A 16,252-nucleotide genomic window follows, 5' to 3' on the forward strand; every position below is an offset into this window, starting at 1 on the left:
GACAGGAATTCAGGGACATTTCTATAATAAGTTTTGCATTAATCTATATATTCTTTACTTGGCCAAAGCTACGGAGACGGTATACAAGTATTCAATTCTTTATTACTAAAGTGCTATATATATATAACTTTAGATTAGGTTGTTGATACTGTTACTTTTAGTCTGTATTGTTCTTTCTTTTGCATGTTATCACTTACCAAAATATACATGCTACTATCAATAGTGATGACAGCAGTAGTAATAACCATGACTATTCCCAATCACTAAACACAAATTCAGAGACTAATGCTTTTTCATCTTTTCTTCTTTTTTGAGCGTTGTGCATGTATAAGACGTTAGAGTCCTTTAAAGTCTAAATATGGATATATTTATCAAAATATAATATTTGGATTTAACATATATAATAAGGGTAAAACTAATTAGTATAGTTACTTGATAAGAACAATATATAGGGAAAAGACTATAAAGTGGCATAATGATAGAGTGAAAGGGAGAACCAAGCTGCTGACAAGATAAATGTACAAAAAGCATTTGTAGTTGTGCTTTCATACGATAAATATTTACAAAGTATAAAATATAAGATGCTTTTAATAGAAAGAAGAGGTGTGTATAAGGGGAGGAGGATGATAAGGATATGTGCTAGTGAATGTGATCCAATAATATAAAAGGAAGGAAGGGAAGGAAATGAAAATCCGGTAATTCGGTAATATGGGATATACGAGTGAAGAAAGTGAGAAAAGGGGTGAAAATGAGAAGGAGCAACTAAGTGACTGCAGAATAAGGAAAGAAGAGAACTATCTAAATACACTGAATTAGACAACTTGTTTCTCAAAGCTGAAGATTGGATCTAAGGGTTTCAAATCTCCATTCCTTTCACCTTTTTGGCCTCAGTGTTTAAATATTGACTGTATATTCAGTATCCTGTGTGACATAGACTTGAAACATTTTTCTTTTTGGGATAGGATCCAAGATCAATCTTTGGACGGACGAAACGGATGAATATTAGGGTATAGAGATGTATACGAACCCGAGTATAAATGTCATTTGTCTTAATAAAGAGACCATATAATATCTAATGAGTATATAACCGGATATATATATATATATATATATATATATATATATGTATTTATGTAAAGGGCCTGTCCTTTTATTGCTATAGTAATAAATGATAATATTCGATGAATAGTCTTGAACGAAAATTCTAGAATAGGTTTAGTTGCTTAGTTACAAATATCAGTAGAGGTGCAAATAGCACCTTGTGGATTCTATATACACACACAGAAACTGATTAATTTTCCAATAAGGATCCAGTATCGTCTGCCAAAATAAGGATGGAGTGTGGTAAAAAAATACACCAGAAGGTTTGATGAAACAAATTGTCAACTATAAAAAAAAGGGTGTACCTTGTGTATATTTAAATATTCATGAAAAATAAAATCACGATCCGTAAAATACCAATAATAATAATAAAAAAAAAGCCCGCAAAAAATAAAATCACGATTCGCAAACTTCTATGCAGTACAGTCTCAGTATCATGTTAAAAGCCTGTAGCAATAAACCACTATACTATATACTAAAATGAAATAAAAAGGGAAATAGATAAAAGTTGCATTTATTCTCATAATCATCTACTTGGTGGATTAACATACAGCACACAAAGACAAAAGCAAAACAAGAAAACATTCAAACCTTGGAAGCTATACAGTCTACTCTGAGGAAGAATTTATTAAAAAAATATCAGCAAAAAGCCTTTTTCGTATCGGCGGTTACTTTACCACTGATATTGTGCCAAAGACCCGAGTCTTGTCTCTCGACCAGTCTTACTTCTTTTCTTAAAACTCACACGCCCAGGATTGTCGCGTCAAGAATGATCCTGGCCAACAGTACCAGGAGTGAATAGAAACTTAATCATACATATATATATATATATGTACATAAAGGTCAAACAAAAAAACGATTTATAGTCTACATAGTTGGTCACGCTAATCTATCAGCAAAGACTTTCCCCTCAGAGTGCATTGAAAGCTATGTAACAATCCCAATCAAACAAAGTAGTGTAATTTCAGGGTATATGTATGGCCACAAAAACTTTTATCACTTCCAAGCTCTCAATTATGCTACCACTACCACTAATAATAGCATTAATAATCATTATTAGCATCAGAATTGGTAGCACAGGGTAACGGGGATATTCAGAATAACAAATGATATCGAAAATTTTGCCACCAAGCTGTATCATCAATACAATCATGGCGCATCAACTGTCGATCCCTCACAAAGTGATCGCCGTTCCTATTTCACCTTCCGTCTTACCCACTCCTTTTATGCTTTGGTTTCATGACACCACTATTGAGACACGCCACGAAGATTCTGTGGCTGGCTTATGAAACTTGAACGGAATGCACTCAGTGTAAAATTGCTATCGCTTACTAGGATAGTATAATCCATCTTTCCAGACACTCCTTCGCAGTATCAGATTGAGTATTCGACGGACGATGAGATCTATGGTATGTCAGACTTGATTACCACTAACTTGGCTCGAATCAGCAGATAAGGACTTTTGATATCAATAGACTTACTTTTGAGACAGTATGTGGATGATATGCTTGTCCAGACTGACGGTGATAGAAAGGTTAATATGTAATGTCTAATGCTTAATATACATGATGTAATACAATATATCATACTTAGTGCTTAGTATTTAGCGTAGTGAGTGAATTGAAAGCAAAACTATCTATCGGCCTTATCTGTGAATGCTTAAAGAAATAAAATGAAATAAAAAGTCCCCATCTTTGTATTGATCTGTGAATGGCTTTTTAGAAATATACGCCGACAATCTATTATTTGAAGAATGGAAGATTAAAGGTATTCAAAAATTCTACTTTTATCACACCTCGTCTTTTTCTTTCTTCCCTTTTTCCTTCCTAATTCTGACTCTATTTCACTTTCTTTTTTGTAACAAAAAAGAAGAAGAAGAAAGAAACAGAAGAAGAAGAAAGAAACAGAAGAAGAATGGGTTGCTGCTCCTCTCGTCCAGCTCAGGTCTCCTCGCCTATCCAAGGTAATAAAGCAATAAAAGGATTCTTTATTAAACAGGCCCTAATTACACAAACCATTTTCTTTTATTGATAAGAATACCACAGAAAGGGCAGCGTAGAATTACCACCACATCACCAACAACAGACAAAAGTACAAACAGAATCACATGTTCTAACTCAACCACAGTTGTCGCCACAGTTGTCACCACAACGGTCACCACAACGGTCACCGCAACGGGCACCACAACAGTTGCTACAAAGGTCACCACGCCTGTCGCCGCTACCAGAAGTATCGCCACAACCATCGCCCTCACTGCAGCCACAACTGTCATCACGGGGTTCGCCACAGCCTTCGCCACAATCACGATCGAGACCCCAATCCCTGTCGAATAGCCCGACAACCTCTGTCTTACCTTCACCTCCACTTCCACAGTCCCAACCGTCGCCAACTTTATCCAAAGAATCCCAATCGGCAGTAGTTTCGCCATGCCAGCCGCAGGACATGGCTTCACCGCTTATTAGCGAAAACCTATACAACGATCTACCCAACGAAGCTATCATGGAATACTACCGACCCCGTTCCGATTGGAAGATTCGTGTTCGGCTGTCAACTAGTGCGGGTGACATCACTCTCGAGGTTCCTGACAAACCTCCTTACATCACCGTTGGCGGGCTGCGGAAACTATTACTAGAACACGTTGACCATTCGTATAACATCCAGTGGATGCACCTCGGCACTCATCTGGACGACTCTACTCTTGTGGTCCCTGTGACTGAAAAGGATCCACAATATAACGATGCTTGTCACATTGGAAATGAAGGGATTTTACAAGCCATGGTACGAAAGGTTCAGCCAGCCGAAGCTTGAACATATTCTATATATTTTATTTTATTTTATTTTAATTTAATTTTAATATATTAATAATAATAATATTGAACAACGGAGGATAACAACTTGTACTAAATACTAAATACTAAATGATAAGAATAATGAGTTATGATAGTAATACTATTAATCAATATTTCTTCTTCTATTTTAAAGAGAGAGAGAGGGAAAATATACGTTTGTTTATATTTGGAGAATTGGTTTGATTATTTGCGCTTTTGAAGGATTGGGAACCCAAGCTTGTGGCGTACAGAAGGAATTCGGAAAGTAAGGTTTTGAACAACACTGTACCAGCTTGAAGAGAACCAATACACCCCAAGAGCCATTGGAACATGGGCAGCAATGGGCACAAAGGCCACAGAAACACACCGAAGTACATTTGTCATAATCTTTTGTGTGCGTGTGGCAGTTCCTCTTGCATACCATGCATTTAACTAAACACCAATGTCAAATAACTAACTAACTAACTAACTAACTAACTAATTAAGCTACTGAATCACGCAATTTTAGAGCTACTCACCTATCCAGCTAACCTGCTAATCCAGCTATTCACTTAATCAGCCAACCGTCTAACTGACTAACTTAACTAACTAACTAACCAAGAAACCATTCAATAAAGTCAATAAAATCAATCAAAATTTTACCTCTACATTTAGAAGATTTCCAGCGCCAATAAGGACCGGAAACACCCAGGTCGGGTCAGGGATAGTTAAATCCACGAACCACGACAGACCACCAGAATCAAGTCCCTGAATAGGACCCTCCGTAAGTTGACCCCACCAAGGTAAAGGCAGCCCAGACATATGACGGAGGGTCAAAGACATGGAGGCAAACAAAGGAAGCTGAACCCAAGGAAGTAAAAACACTTTCCATCGAGCACATCCGTGATGCGCGTACAAATAATTAACCTTTTTTCGATACTATATAAATATATTATATATAGGTAGAAAAAGAAAATTAATATATATATAGTTAATGTAAAAGGTTATAAATGCATATATATTACCTGTTTATTGAGTTCTTGTGCATATTTTTCATATCCAAGTTCTCTAGATTCTCTGGCCACAGAAACCTTGAGAGTTTCTGCCCAACTTTGGACCATTGGTGCCAGTTCAATCATCTTACTCATGCTGCGTTGTTGATAAATAGCAATTGGTAATGTCATGCTGGTTCGAAGTGTAATCGTGGCCACAACAATCGTGGCCCACCAGGGCAACCCCGCGCCATGGATTGTGTCGAGAATAGTCTGGTTCGCAGCTAGTACTGAAGGTAGAGCCACTTCTGAGGCTACAGTTGGGTTCATGGCCAGAAAGGGTTGGCTCATGAGTAAAGGTAAAGGTAGAGACGGATTTTTCTCAGGTTGGCCAGGAACGATGGAAGGATGAAGAGGTCTGGCATGGTATTTGTAGCACATTCTACCAATGCTTGTGGAAAACAGACGACCTCGAAGTAAGCTGTTCATTGAAGGAGAAAGAAAAATAAAAGAGATATGGAGAGAGTGGTAGGAATTATTTTCTTTTTATTTTGAAGAAAGTGTCTGCCAAAGGTTATCAATCATTGTTTTTATTTATTTTTATTATTTTTGTTATTTTAAATTTATTGGTAAGAAAATTAAATTTTTATACATTAACGGGTCAATTTTTTTTTTGAGGGGGACCCAGACTTGGAGCGGGATTTATATGAGATATATGAAATAGACAGTAGATTTAGATAATATGTATAATACAAAAGATTCGCTTGGTGTTGATGAATATTGTCTTTATTATAAGGTTTATATATATATATATGAAAGATGTATGTCTCACCGTAATTTGTTATTTGACTTTGGTCAAGGTAGATAAAATTTTGAAAGAAGTGGTAATCACAGTGGTAATTTTGAAAAACATAGTCATTTTCCAAAATCACCATTATTGCCACCACTCTTACCCTATATTGTAGCTATAATTATATCTATACTCTGTGAAGGTGTTTTTCATTTTTTTTTACTAAAGCACAGTAACTAAGCACACTATGGGGGGGGGGGGGGGGGGGGGGGAATGGATATTTGGTAAAAAAAAAACGACAGTAAAACCACTATTTTCTCATAGTGTTTTTGGATCTGATAGAGATTTAAAAAAAAGGCTCAATATATCTAGCCAGACTATATGTCTTCTTCTTCTCTCTCATACACCCTTTTACTAGCTCACTGTAAAATCATCATCATTATATTAGCATATTAAGTTCACTCTTTATTTTGCTTTATTGGTCTGTCGTAGATTCATTACTATGGAGTATAATCCAATAGCCGAGCAAGTCAATTTCATTATTGTGAAATACGATACAAAACAAAGAAGCAATAGTAATGAGATATCGTCAATGTACGTACACCTATTATCAATTTCTTTTTTCTTAGCACTCAGACAATAACATTGTTACGTACCACATTGTGAATCTTGAGTCATCAAACTAAACTAGGTTTCTAAACTGGTCATCTACTCAATTAACATGAGTTTCGACCCCATTGTAACGGGCGTTGTTACCATCTTTCAGTCAAACTTAGTTTGAAAGCTATAATGCCTGAGCATACCACCGAATGACTTAAAAAGAGAGAGAGAGAGAGAGAGAGAAAGTCTGTTACTGTTCGCTTTACAAATGATAATATTCTTTAATGCTAATCTCAGATGATTGTCGGATGTACATGGATTCTTTTGTACAATCTTCACATGTTATGCTTTTGGGCTACGGCCTCTCACAGACTTTTAGGGAGGTTTCTTTTTTATTTGGTTTTGTAATAATAATAGTAATAATAATGATAAAAAATAAGCAATATAAATATAATAGCGTCTCCAGCAGTCGCTTTTATCTCGACTTTTATCCTGTATTTAGACTTTTAGCTAAAAGTCATGTTCCCAGAATTCATTTTATTTTATCTAATTAGAAAAAAACAGGATGGAGTTAGAGATCATGTCATGCAACTTATAACTTTCGCCACGTATTCCCTAACTTACTTGTTTCTCAATAAAATAAAATATAAGGCCTATACTACTTGGTAATTGTGTACGGCACACAATTAACAGTAAGGAAAAGTCATATAGAACTTAACATAGGCCAATGGGGTCACCCTCTGAGAGGAAGGGGGGAGCAAAGCTCCTAGTCTGATTAGAAAAAACAGGATGAAGTTAGAGATCATGTCATACAACTTATAAATTTTGTCACGTATTATCTAACTTACTTGTTTCTCAATAAAATAAAATATGAAGCCTATACTACTTGGTAATTGTGTGCCGTACACAATTGACAGTAGAGAAAAGTTATATAAAACTTCATAGGCCAATGACCCCTTCCCCCGAGGGGAGGGGGGAGCAAAGCTCCTAATATATATAATAACACATTTTGGTTAAAATATATAAGAGTTGATTTTTTTTTACTATGATTATAACTAATTCTAACTCTAGCTATAACTCTTATTCTAACACTAGCTATGACTCTTATTCTAACACTAGCTATGGCTCTAATTCTAACACTAGCTATGACTCTAATTCTAACACTAGCTATGACTCTAATTCTAACACTAGCTATGACTCTTATTCTAACACTAGCTATGGCTCTAATTCTAACACTAGCTATGACTCTTATTCTAACACTAGCTATGACTCTAATTCTAACACTAGCTATGACTCTTATTCTAACACTAGCTATGACTCTTATTCTAACACTAGCTATGACTCTTATTCTAACACTAGCTATGACTCTTATTCTAACACTAGCTATGACTCTTATTCTAACACTAGCTATGACTCTTATTCTAACACTAGCTATGACTCTTATTCTAACACTAGCTATGACTCTTATTCTAACACTAGCTATGACTCTTATTCTAACACTAGCTATGACTCTTATTCTAACACTAGCTATGACTCTAATTCTAACACTAGCTATGACTCTAATTCTAACACTAGCTATGACTCTTATTCTAACACTAGCTATGACTCTTATTCTAACACTAGCTATGACTCTTATTCTAACACTAGCTATGACTCTTATTCTAACACTAGCTATGACTCTTATTCTAACACTAGCTATGACTCTAATTCTAACACTCGCTATGACTCTTATTCTAACACTAGCTATGACTCTAATTCTAACACTAGCTATGACTCTAATTCTAACACTAGCTATGACTCTGATCCGGATTTTGCTAGTAAAGTTAGTTGTTAGTAATGTTAGTTGTTCATAATGTTAGTTGTTCAAAAAGTTAATTGTTTGTAGTTAGTTGTGAGTAAGGTTAGTTCCCGTTGCTTGTTAGTTCCCGTTGCTTGTTAGTGTCTGTTGCTTGTTAGTATGTTAGTCTGTTAGTCTGCTGCTTCTTGTTGCTTCTTCCGGGGTACCCGGAGATTACTCTTCTTGTTACCATCAGAAGAGTAATCCCCGGACTACAGATGTTGCAATCACACCGGCAACTGTCAGCCATTTTGTATTTCTATTCCCAACCTTTTCAGGTTGGGTGGGTGGTTGTGGCTGTTGGTGTGCTGTTTCAGCTTCGTACTCGTCATCGGCGTCGTAGCCGGAATCTTCTTCTGCTTCGTCGAGAAGTTCTTCTTCTGCATCAAAGAACTCCTCGCTTTCTTCTTCTCTTTCTTCTTCTTCTTCTTCTTCTCTTTCTTCTTCTTCTTCTTCTCTTTCTTCTTCTTCTTCTTCTTTTTCTTCTTCTTCTTCTTCTTCTTTTTCTTCTTCTTCTTCTTCATCTTTTTCTTTTTCTTCTTCTTCATCTTTTTCTTCTTCTTCTTCTTCTTCTTCTCCGACTAGTCTCTCTTCTACTTCTCCAACTTCTCTCACTTCTCTTTTGAGTAGGTAAGCTGTCGCTTTTCGCTCCAGCTTACTCTCATGCCAGATCTTCTTCTTCTTTAGAAGACGATCCAGGTCTGGCCATGAACCGTCTTCTTCCAGCCCTTGAGGAACGAAACGCTCCTCTTCCAGCTGACGTTTTACTCCCCTGGGGAGATCTGGTAACATAGAGATATTATTGATTAATATTAGATTGTTTTTCTCTTATTATATAGAGACATGACTTACCAATCATCATAGCACTATTGATCTTTCGATCAATGATCGTGCCAATCAGTTCGTCTGGGTTAAGTCTTGTTAGCTTAGCTAACATCCTATCCCTAAGCGGCTTCGGGACCGGCTTGCTAATGGCCTTTCGACCAAACACAAGAGAGCTGTTGCTAGACTTTCTAATGCAGTTGCAGTTGCTGCTGCATTTTCTGCTGCATTTTCTGTTATTGTTGTTGTTGTTGTTGTTGTTGTTGTTGTTGTTGTTATTGTTGTTGCTGCTGCTGCTGCTGCTGCTGCTGCTGCTGCTGCTAGGGTTGCTTGACTGGCTGTACATGATTGTAAGCTGATGAAAAAGCGCAAAGAAAAATAATACCGTGAGAGTGTTTCTTTTTTTTAAACGCGTTATAATCTTTGGGCCACACATTTTGAGACGCGTTCTTTTTTTAAGGCGCAAGCTATAGCCTTTGGGCCACACACTTTGTAACGCCATCCTTTTTTTTAATTTTGACATGAGCCAATCATTTGCAATCTTGAATACACGTGTCTGCACCAGAGTACTTGAGTGGGGGAAAGTGACTAATAAGACTTTGCTATTAGGAAGAGCTTTTCAGCTGTGTAGTGTCTAGAGTCGGATTACTGACCTCTCCTACTGCCAACTATTTACTTTTTTATTTTTCTCTCTCCTTCTACCACTTTCAATCTCCTAATATCGCTGCTTTTCTCTTCCAAATGGCGATGGTCACCAAATACACCCGCCGTCTCAAGTTCCCAAAATCAAGATATAAAACAAAGAATCATGATTAACCCCCTTGAGTAATTTTATTCAGGTTCAAGGTACATACACAGAAACAGTTTGTGCAAACTCATTCCATTCGAGCAAACCAATTAAGGGTTTTAAATTTTGATATATGTAAAGTATATAGCTAAGACTCACTAACTGTCTAAAAATAATATATATATATATCATTTCTCAAAAGCACCACTGATACTTTCCTTCTTCTTCTTTTTTTGTCGGTATTATTTCTTGATTGAGTCGCCGGTATTTACTGGACGGCTATTTAAAATACATTATGCAGTTTGTGATATACTTACCCCAAGGTATTTGTGATTGTTTATGGACTAGTATCTCAATAACGGGAAGAGTAGATACTGTGAGAGTGTTATTTATTAAAGAGACCAAATAAGATTGTTTATATCTATTAATATTAAAATCTCTTTAATTCAAATCTCTGCTGGTAATGGTTGGTTTACACTGTATGAGTGTGTAGTGTACGTGTGCCTAGTGTGTAACAGCTCCTGAGATTGTTAACCTGCCAGGTTAGTTAGCAATTTTTTTGTTTGTATGGAGCGGAGCTCTGGTTTATTGGTGGGACTCTTGTCCAAAAGGCTTAAGAGGCGCCACAACTTGTTTTTGGTTTTTCTATTATTTAAATGTTTTTGGGGATTTTGTGTTTTAAGTTGTAAATGTAATATAAAAAAAAAAGTGGAAACGAAGAAACGCGATGAACTTAGACAGAAAAAGGGCGTTGATCAAGGTTTTCTTCGGATTGTAAACGGGAAAGCAGGGAGTTGGCAGTGGTAGTGGCATTAGCGGCAACGAAAGGTGATTGATCGAATATGAAAGCCCAGTGATGTCTCCACAAGGCTAAAAGAACAGAGCCAAGGATTGAGGCAGGATGTGAAGTGGGATCAAGGGGGGGAGGGAAGGAAAACTTATATAGCGCATTGTGAATGTCAGAGGATTGGGGGGAAAAGCCGAAATGCGCGAGCCAGAGTGTGTGCCAGAGAGGAAGCTTGAGTGGGCATGCGTAGAGAAAATGGTCTTGAGAGTCAATTTCCGTTCCACACAGCGAACAATTAGGGGAGGGAAATGAGGTGGGAATACGGTTATGCAGCACGGATTGACATGAGATCTTGTGGTGAAGCAGCCGGAACCAAATTGAGGTATTCGGGATTGTTTATAGGTTAGTATCTCAATAATGGGAAAAGTAGATACTGTGAGAGTGTTATTTATTAAAGAGACAAAATAATATTGTTTATATCTGCTACTATTCAAATCCCTGTAATTCAAATCCCTGTTGTGTAATGGTTGGTTTACACTGTATGAGTGTGTAGTGTACGTGTGCCTGGTGTGTAACAGTTCCGGAGATTGTTAACTTGCCAGGTTCATTAGCAAGAAGGAACCAGTGTTTGGTTGTGGGGTCTGTTCTTCACTCAATTGTGGTGTGTATACCACACAAATGTTGCGAGAAGCATACGGAAGGATAAAAGACCAGAATTGACGCCATTTGATGGCTCGTATGTTGTGCGGTACATCCTCGATAGAAGAAGTGACGACTTCACAGGAGGAACGGAATTGGCGTGTAGACAAGCGTTTCCAAGGAAAGGTAGGAGAGAGGGCCGACAGGAGTGTGGAAGGGTCAACCTCAGTGCCCGTGCGAGCCATCAAGTCAGGGAATTGTTCGGTCAAGATACTTTGAGGCAGACAAGCGCGAATGACGAATGCGTGAAGGAAAAGAGAGTGATCATCCACCCGCTGAAGGACTTTGCGGAGGATGCGTGGTGAACGAGGAAAGGAAGAAGGTAAGCGGCGAGAAAGGATATCCAAAGTGGTGTTGATCTCGTAGGCATCCCGGATCCGGAGGTGACGCCAAGAAGCAGGAAAAGCAGGGAGACCATGTGGAACCACAACTGCAGAGGCGAGAGGAATGTCCAGACAAGTCGGTAGATTTATCACAGTAGAGTCAAAATCGTGAGGCAAGAGATCGCAGGCAGCAAAAAGGTTAAAGAAAGGACTGGTATAAGTTCGGAATCGAGGGTGTCTGAGGTCAGGAAAAATGAAAGGAAGATGGGGATGGACATCAGGTAGATAATGCCGAAGAAGATATAGCAGCCAAGGCAACACCAGACCAGAAGGAGACGAAGTGGATTGGAATAGAGGTCGAAGCCAACGGAGCTGAAGGGCACCTTGTTGCAGTTTTGGATTCAAAACCCCTAAACCGCCCATTTTTGTGGGGAGACATAGAGTGTCAAGTCTAATCGGTGGGAAGCTTCGATGCTGAAGAAAGCGACCCATGAGAGAGCGAACTTTTGTAAAGAATGTGCCGGGAACAGATACAACACGAAGAACGTGCCAGAGCTTTGACAATATAAGAGAGTTTAGGACAGTAGCACGGCCACGGAAGGACAAGGCGCGGGAGAGGTGGATATGTGAAGCTCGCTCTATCTTAGACAAGATTTTTGAGCAGAAGGAGTTGCGTTGGGTGAGGGAGGAGATGATCGGAAAGCCAAGGTAGCGGAGAGGTTCTGGAGAGCGACTATCATGCCAATCGACAATCTGCAAGCTGTGAAGGGTGTCCGCCCAGTGAGGATGAGGTCTGCCTGACAGAGAGAAAGCTTGGGTCTTGTGAAGGTTGATGCGTGCGTTGGAAGCAGAGGCATAGGTGGCGAGGTGGTGCTGCAATCGGGACATGTCCTGGATCTGCGGGAGGAAAACCAGAAGATCGTCGGCATAAGCGAGTAGCTTTATGGGTGGAGGTGCGGGATGTTCAGGCGTACTTTGGATCTCAAATCCAGGAAACTGAGGGTCGTGTATGAGTCGGCGCAAAAGTGGTTCAAAGGCCAGGTTAAACAGAACAGGGGACATGGGGTCACCCTGTCTGAGTCCACGTGCTTGACAAAGAGGACGAGAGAGAAAACCGTTCACATTAATCTTAAGGTCGGAAGAGAAGAAAAGATTAGTGGTGCAGGTTATAATTGAAGGAGGAAAACCGAATTTAACAAGAACTTGTTGAAGATAGTCAGGGTGAACCCGATCGTAAGCCTTTTCCTGATCCAAGAGAAGACCGATTCCAGAGTGACCAGTAGAATTGGCATGATCCATAACCAGCTTCGTAAGTATACCGTTATCAGCAATGAAGCGACCACGGACAAATCCTGTTTGATACGGAGATACAAGCACTCCAGCAGCTTTGACCATTCGAGCGTTGAGAAGCCGAGTGAAAATCTTGGCATCGGCGTTGATCAGAGCAATCGGTCGCCAATTCTTCAGGGATGAGAGATCGCCTTTCTTGGGCAACAGAGAAACACATGTTGTTTGCCAGGATGAAGGGAATTGGCCACTACTAAGAGCATCATTGTACACTTGTGTCAGCAACTGGGAGCAAGAATGGTGATGAAAAATGAGTTGGAGGATCTCATAAGGGAGGCCGTCCGGTCCTGGGCTACTTGTTCGTGGAGAGCGAGACACGCCTTCTCGTATGTCTTCGATGCAAAGTTCAGCAGTCAGAGAGGAACATACGGTATCAGAGAGGCAGAGATCGTTGGGAAGGTGGCGAAGTAAATCGTCTATGGCTAGTTGATCTATTGGTTCAGGTGTATACAGGCCTTCGTAGAAAGAAGCGGCAGCTTCAGTAATGCCATCAGGCTCAGTGTGTAAGTGGTCAGTGATGGGATGGCGTAGTTTGGTGATGTTCTTTCGGGCTTGGCGTTCTGCAACTGTTCGCTTGAGGTATCCTACGGAGATCTCTCCATTCTCTCGCCAATGTTTGCCTGCACGCAGGGCAAGAATTTCCACTCTCTCCAGCTGGACTTGTTGCAACTGTCTTTCAATAATGGGCAATTGGAAGTTTTGGGCGGGTTGTTGTCTGAACTTGTGGATTAACTTGTCACGTTTACTTTGAAGTCTGGCCTCCAGTGTAGTGAGTGTTTGTGTGCGGCGCCTAGTAAAGGACTTAATGAATTTTGTAAGCATATGTTTTAATCTATCCCATTGGTCTTGTGGGGACATATAGGGAGAAAGTAGAAATACGGAGGTAGAAATATAGGCGTCAAATTCAGTGCAAAAAGTGGGGTTGCGGGCAAGACGAGGGTTGGCGCGCCACATTCCCTTTCCTGTTGCATGGTTGGCGGTAAACTTAAAAGTAGTGGCTACTAGACAATGATCGGACCAATTCGGATGTATATAGGACACAGAAGAGGACTGACGGCACGGGGCAAGGTCGGAAGAAGCAAATACATAATCTATGGAGGAGGAGCAAAGTTGTCGGTGGAAGGTTGGGACAGGGACTTCACCACTCAATGTGACACAATCCACGAAATGGTTAGAAATAAAGTTAAGCCATTCGGGAGGGGCCTGGCGAGGGTTAGAAGAAGTAGTGCGGTAGGTATAATTGAAGTCGCCCAAAAGTATGCATGAGGATGGGAGACGAGGAAGTAGTGCTGGAGAGTTGAGAAGAGAGCGGAGGAAAGAAAAGCGGTCCCGGTAGGAAGCTGGGGCATAAACAACGCATATACGGAAAGAGGGAATGGAATTATTAGTATGTATGACTGTAGTAGAGATGCAACGGCCACAAGGGCTGAATAGAGGGTTAATGAAAGATAGGTGCGGAGAAAGAGAAACAAGACCGCAGTGCGGAGACCATAAGGAATCTTGGGCATGGAATTGTGTATGGAACATCTGTTGGAGATGTTCAGTATTGGCATGAGTTTCTTGAAGGGCGAGTAAATCGATCCCGCAGGATCGAAGGTGTCTTATAAATAGGGAGCGCGTTTGTGGGTGGTTAGTTTTAGCTAATCCACGGCAATTCATAGATGCAATTTTTATCATAATTATTATTGGGGGATAGTTTCTTCAATACCCTTCATAGGGTCGTCTTCGCAGTTTTTCTCAAAGTATGCCTCCACCTCTGCCAAGTCGTCATCGGTGAGCGTGGGATCATCAGCGGGGAGTGTTTCCCTATCAACTAAGTTCGCCTCAAAAGGGAGTGGAGGTGTTTTTGGTGACTTGGTGCGTGAATCGGCGGGTACAGCTTTGGTGGTTTTGGCGGGGTTGTGTTGAGACCCGGCAGAAGAGAGGGAAGGGTCAAGTAGGGCATAAGGGTTGGCTGTGGTGAAGGAGGGGGGGAGGGTCTTCTTCATATGTGAGCCAGAGTGAGTTACAGTGGGTCGGTTGGTGGTGTTGCGGGTGGCAGTGGTGCGATGGGGGCCATGCGGTTCAGGAACCTTGCGATCCCGTTTGTATGAGTTGTCCACTTCGGCAGCACGAGGGCATTTAGAGCGAAGATGGCCGACCTGATGGCAGCCATAGCACGAGCGAGTTTCTTTTGGTCGAGTGGGGCAGTTGTCGCGGTCATGGCCCATGGTTTGACATAGAGCGCAATGGGCTCCCATATTGAGCCAAGTGGCCAAGAACGTCGTGTTATCATCGAAATCCATTTTAAAGCGTAGTGGAAGGAGGGCACCTTCCTCATATGGAGGACGCTCCACATATGCGTGTCCACTTCCATCCATAAACCCAAACAACGTGTTAATGGAGATATCGTGCACATAGCCATATTTCGTGAGAGCATTACGAAGTTTGGTATCCAAGGTAGCGTACTCTTGAGGAGGGAATCGGGGGAGCTTTGACAAAGTCAGCTTAAACAATTTGGATGAGCTAGCAATGGCAGGGGAGGCAAGAACAGTTTCGTTGTTGTACCGAAAGCCTACACGACAAGCACGAGCACAAACATCTTTGGAGCTCAAGTGGAGCTCAAAGAGGGTACCAGCTTTATTGGAAGGGTTCAGGCCAAAGATTTCGCCAGGCAAAAAGGACTGGAGCAGAGCGTCAAAGAAAACAATGAATTCGGGAGAGGTTTCCGGGGGAGTAGTGTAGTAAACGGAGAACTGGCTAGTACTTTCTCGCCAAGTGCGAGGTTTTGTCAGGGGGTCATTAGACCCAAGTACGATGGCATGGCGGAATGTCGGTGCGGTGTTTGTTAGGGCAGTCAAGTAGGTGAGAGGGAGTCCGGGTGTGGGTGTTGTGATAGTGGGTGAATTGTTTGTATGGCCGTTTATGAGGTGTTCCCCTGTGGGGGGGTCCGGTTGTATAGCGGAGGAAGCCATGAGGTTAGTTAGCAAGAAAGAACCAGTGTTTGATTGTGGAGACTGTTCTTCACTCAATTGTGGTGTGTATACCACAATAGCTATTTGATTTGAACCAAAATTTTCGTTCTTGCTTTAGTATCAAATTTTTATAGGAATAAGATATTTAAATAAACTTAGACAAATAGTTTTTTTCTTTCTTAGAATAGTATGACTATTGCTTCTTAAACTGTCTGAATGGGGGCAGCCGGTCTACCTCGTAATTAATATGAAAAGATTAGTGTATTATCTTGTAAAAATAAAATAAATCATTTTAATTAGCTATGGAAACATAATACGATGAAACATTTTTTTACATTTTTTTTAAAAAAAAAGAAATTCTTAATAATCATGATAAAGAAGATCTAAAGCAAGATGTATATATTGA

General features: G+C 40.2%; 4 protein-coding genes across 4 annotated transcripts; 1 reads left to right on the top strand and 3 right to left on the bottom strand.

Annotated features, from left to right (window-relative positions):
- Positions 1–3,395: 3,395 nt before the first annotated feature.
- PHYBLDRAFT_157665 (hypothetical protein) lies at positions 3,396–4,059 on the top strand. Its single transcript, XM_018433660.1, has one exon. The coding sequence runs from the start codon at positions 3,544–3,546 to the stop codon at positions 3,907–3,909; it is 366 nt and encodes a 121-aa protein (XP_018296917.1). The 5' UTR covers positions 3,396–3,543; the 3' UTR covers positions 3,910–4,059.
- Positions 4,060–4,133: 74 nt separating this feature from the next.
- PHYBLDRAFT_62361 (hypothetical protein) lies at positions 4,134–5,389 on the bottom strand (the record flags this gene model as incomplete). The annotated part of the gene is made up of 3 exons (XM_018440957.1): positions 4,134–4,361; positions 4,572–4,847; positions 4,934–5,389. The coding sequence occupies 3 exons, from the start codon at positions 5,387–5,389 to the stop codon at positions 4,134–4,136; spliced, it is 960 nt and encodes a 319-aa protein (XP_018296918.1).
- A 4,912-nt stretch (positions 5,390–10,301) lies between these two features.
- PHYBLDRAFT_157666 (hypothetical protein) lies at positions 10,302–11,242 on the bottom strand (the record flags this gene model as incomplete). The annotated part of the gene is made up of 2 exons (XM_018433661.1): positions 11,204–11,242; positions 10,302–10,901 (listed from the first exon to the last, which is right to left on the bottom strand). Coding segments are annotated over exons 1-2 (302 nt in total), but the record flags the coding sequence as incomplete, so codon positions are not given.
- Positions 11,243–14,574: 3,332 nt separating this feature from the next.
- PHYBLDRAFT_140935 (CCHC-type zinc finger transcription factor) lies at positions 14,575–15,846 on the bottom strand (the record flags this gene model as incomplete). The annotated part of the gene is made up of 1 exon (XM_018430486.1): positions 14,575–15,846. One exon carries the CDS (start codon positions 15,844–15,846, stop codon positions 14,575–14,577), a length of 1,272 nt encoding a protein of 423 aa, XP_018296920.1.
- Between the last annotated feature and the right edge of the window lie 406 nt (positions 15,847–16,252).

The sequence above is a fragment of the Phycomyces blakesleeanus genome (genome assembly GCF_001638985.1).
Source record: "Phycomyces blakesleeanus NRRL 1555(-) unplaced genomic scaffold PHYBLscaffold_3, whole genome shotgun sequence".
In the NCBI taxonomy this organism is placed as follows: domain Eukaryota; kingdom Fungi; phylum Mucoromycota; class Mucoromycetes; order Mucorales; family Phycomycetaceae; genus Phycomyces; species Phycomyces blakesleeanus.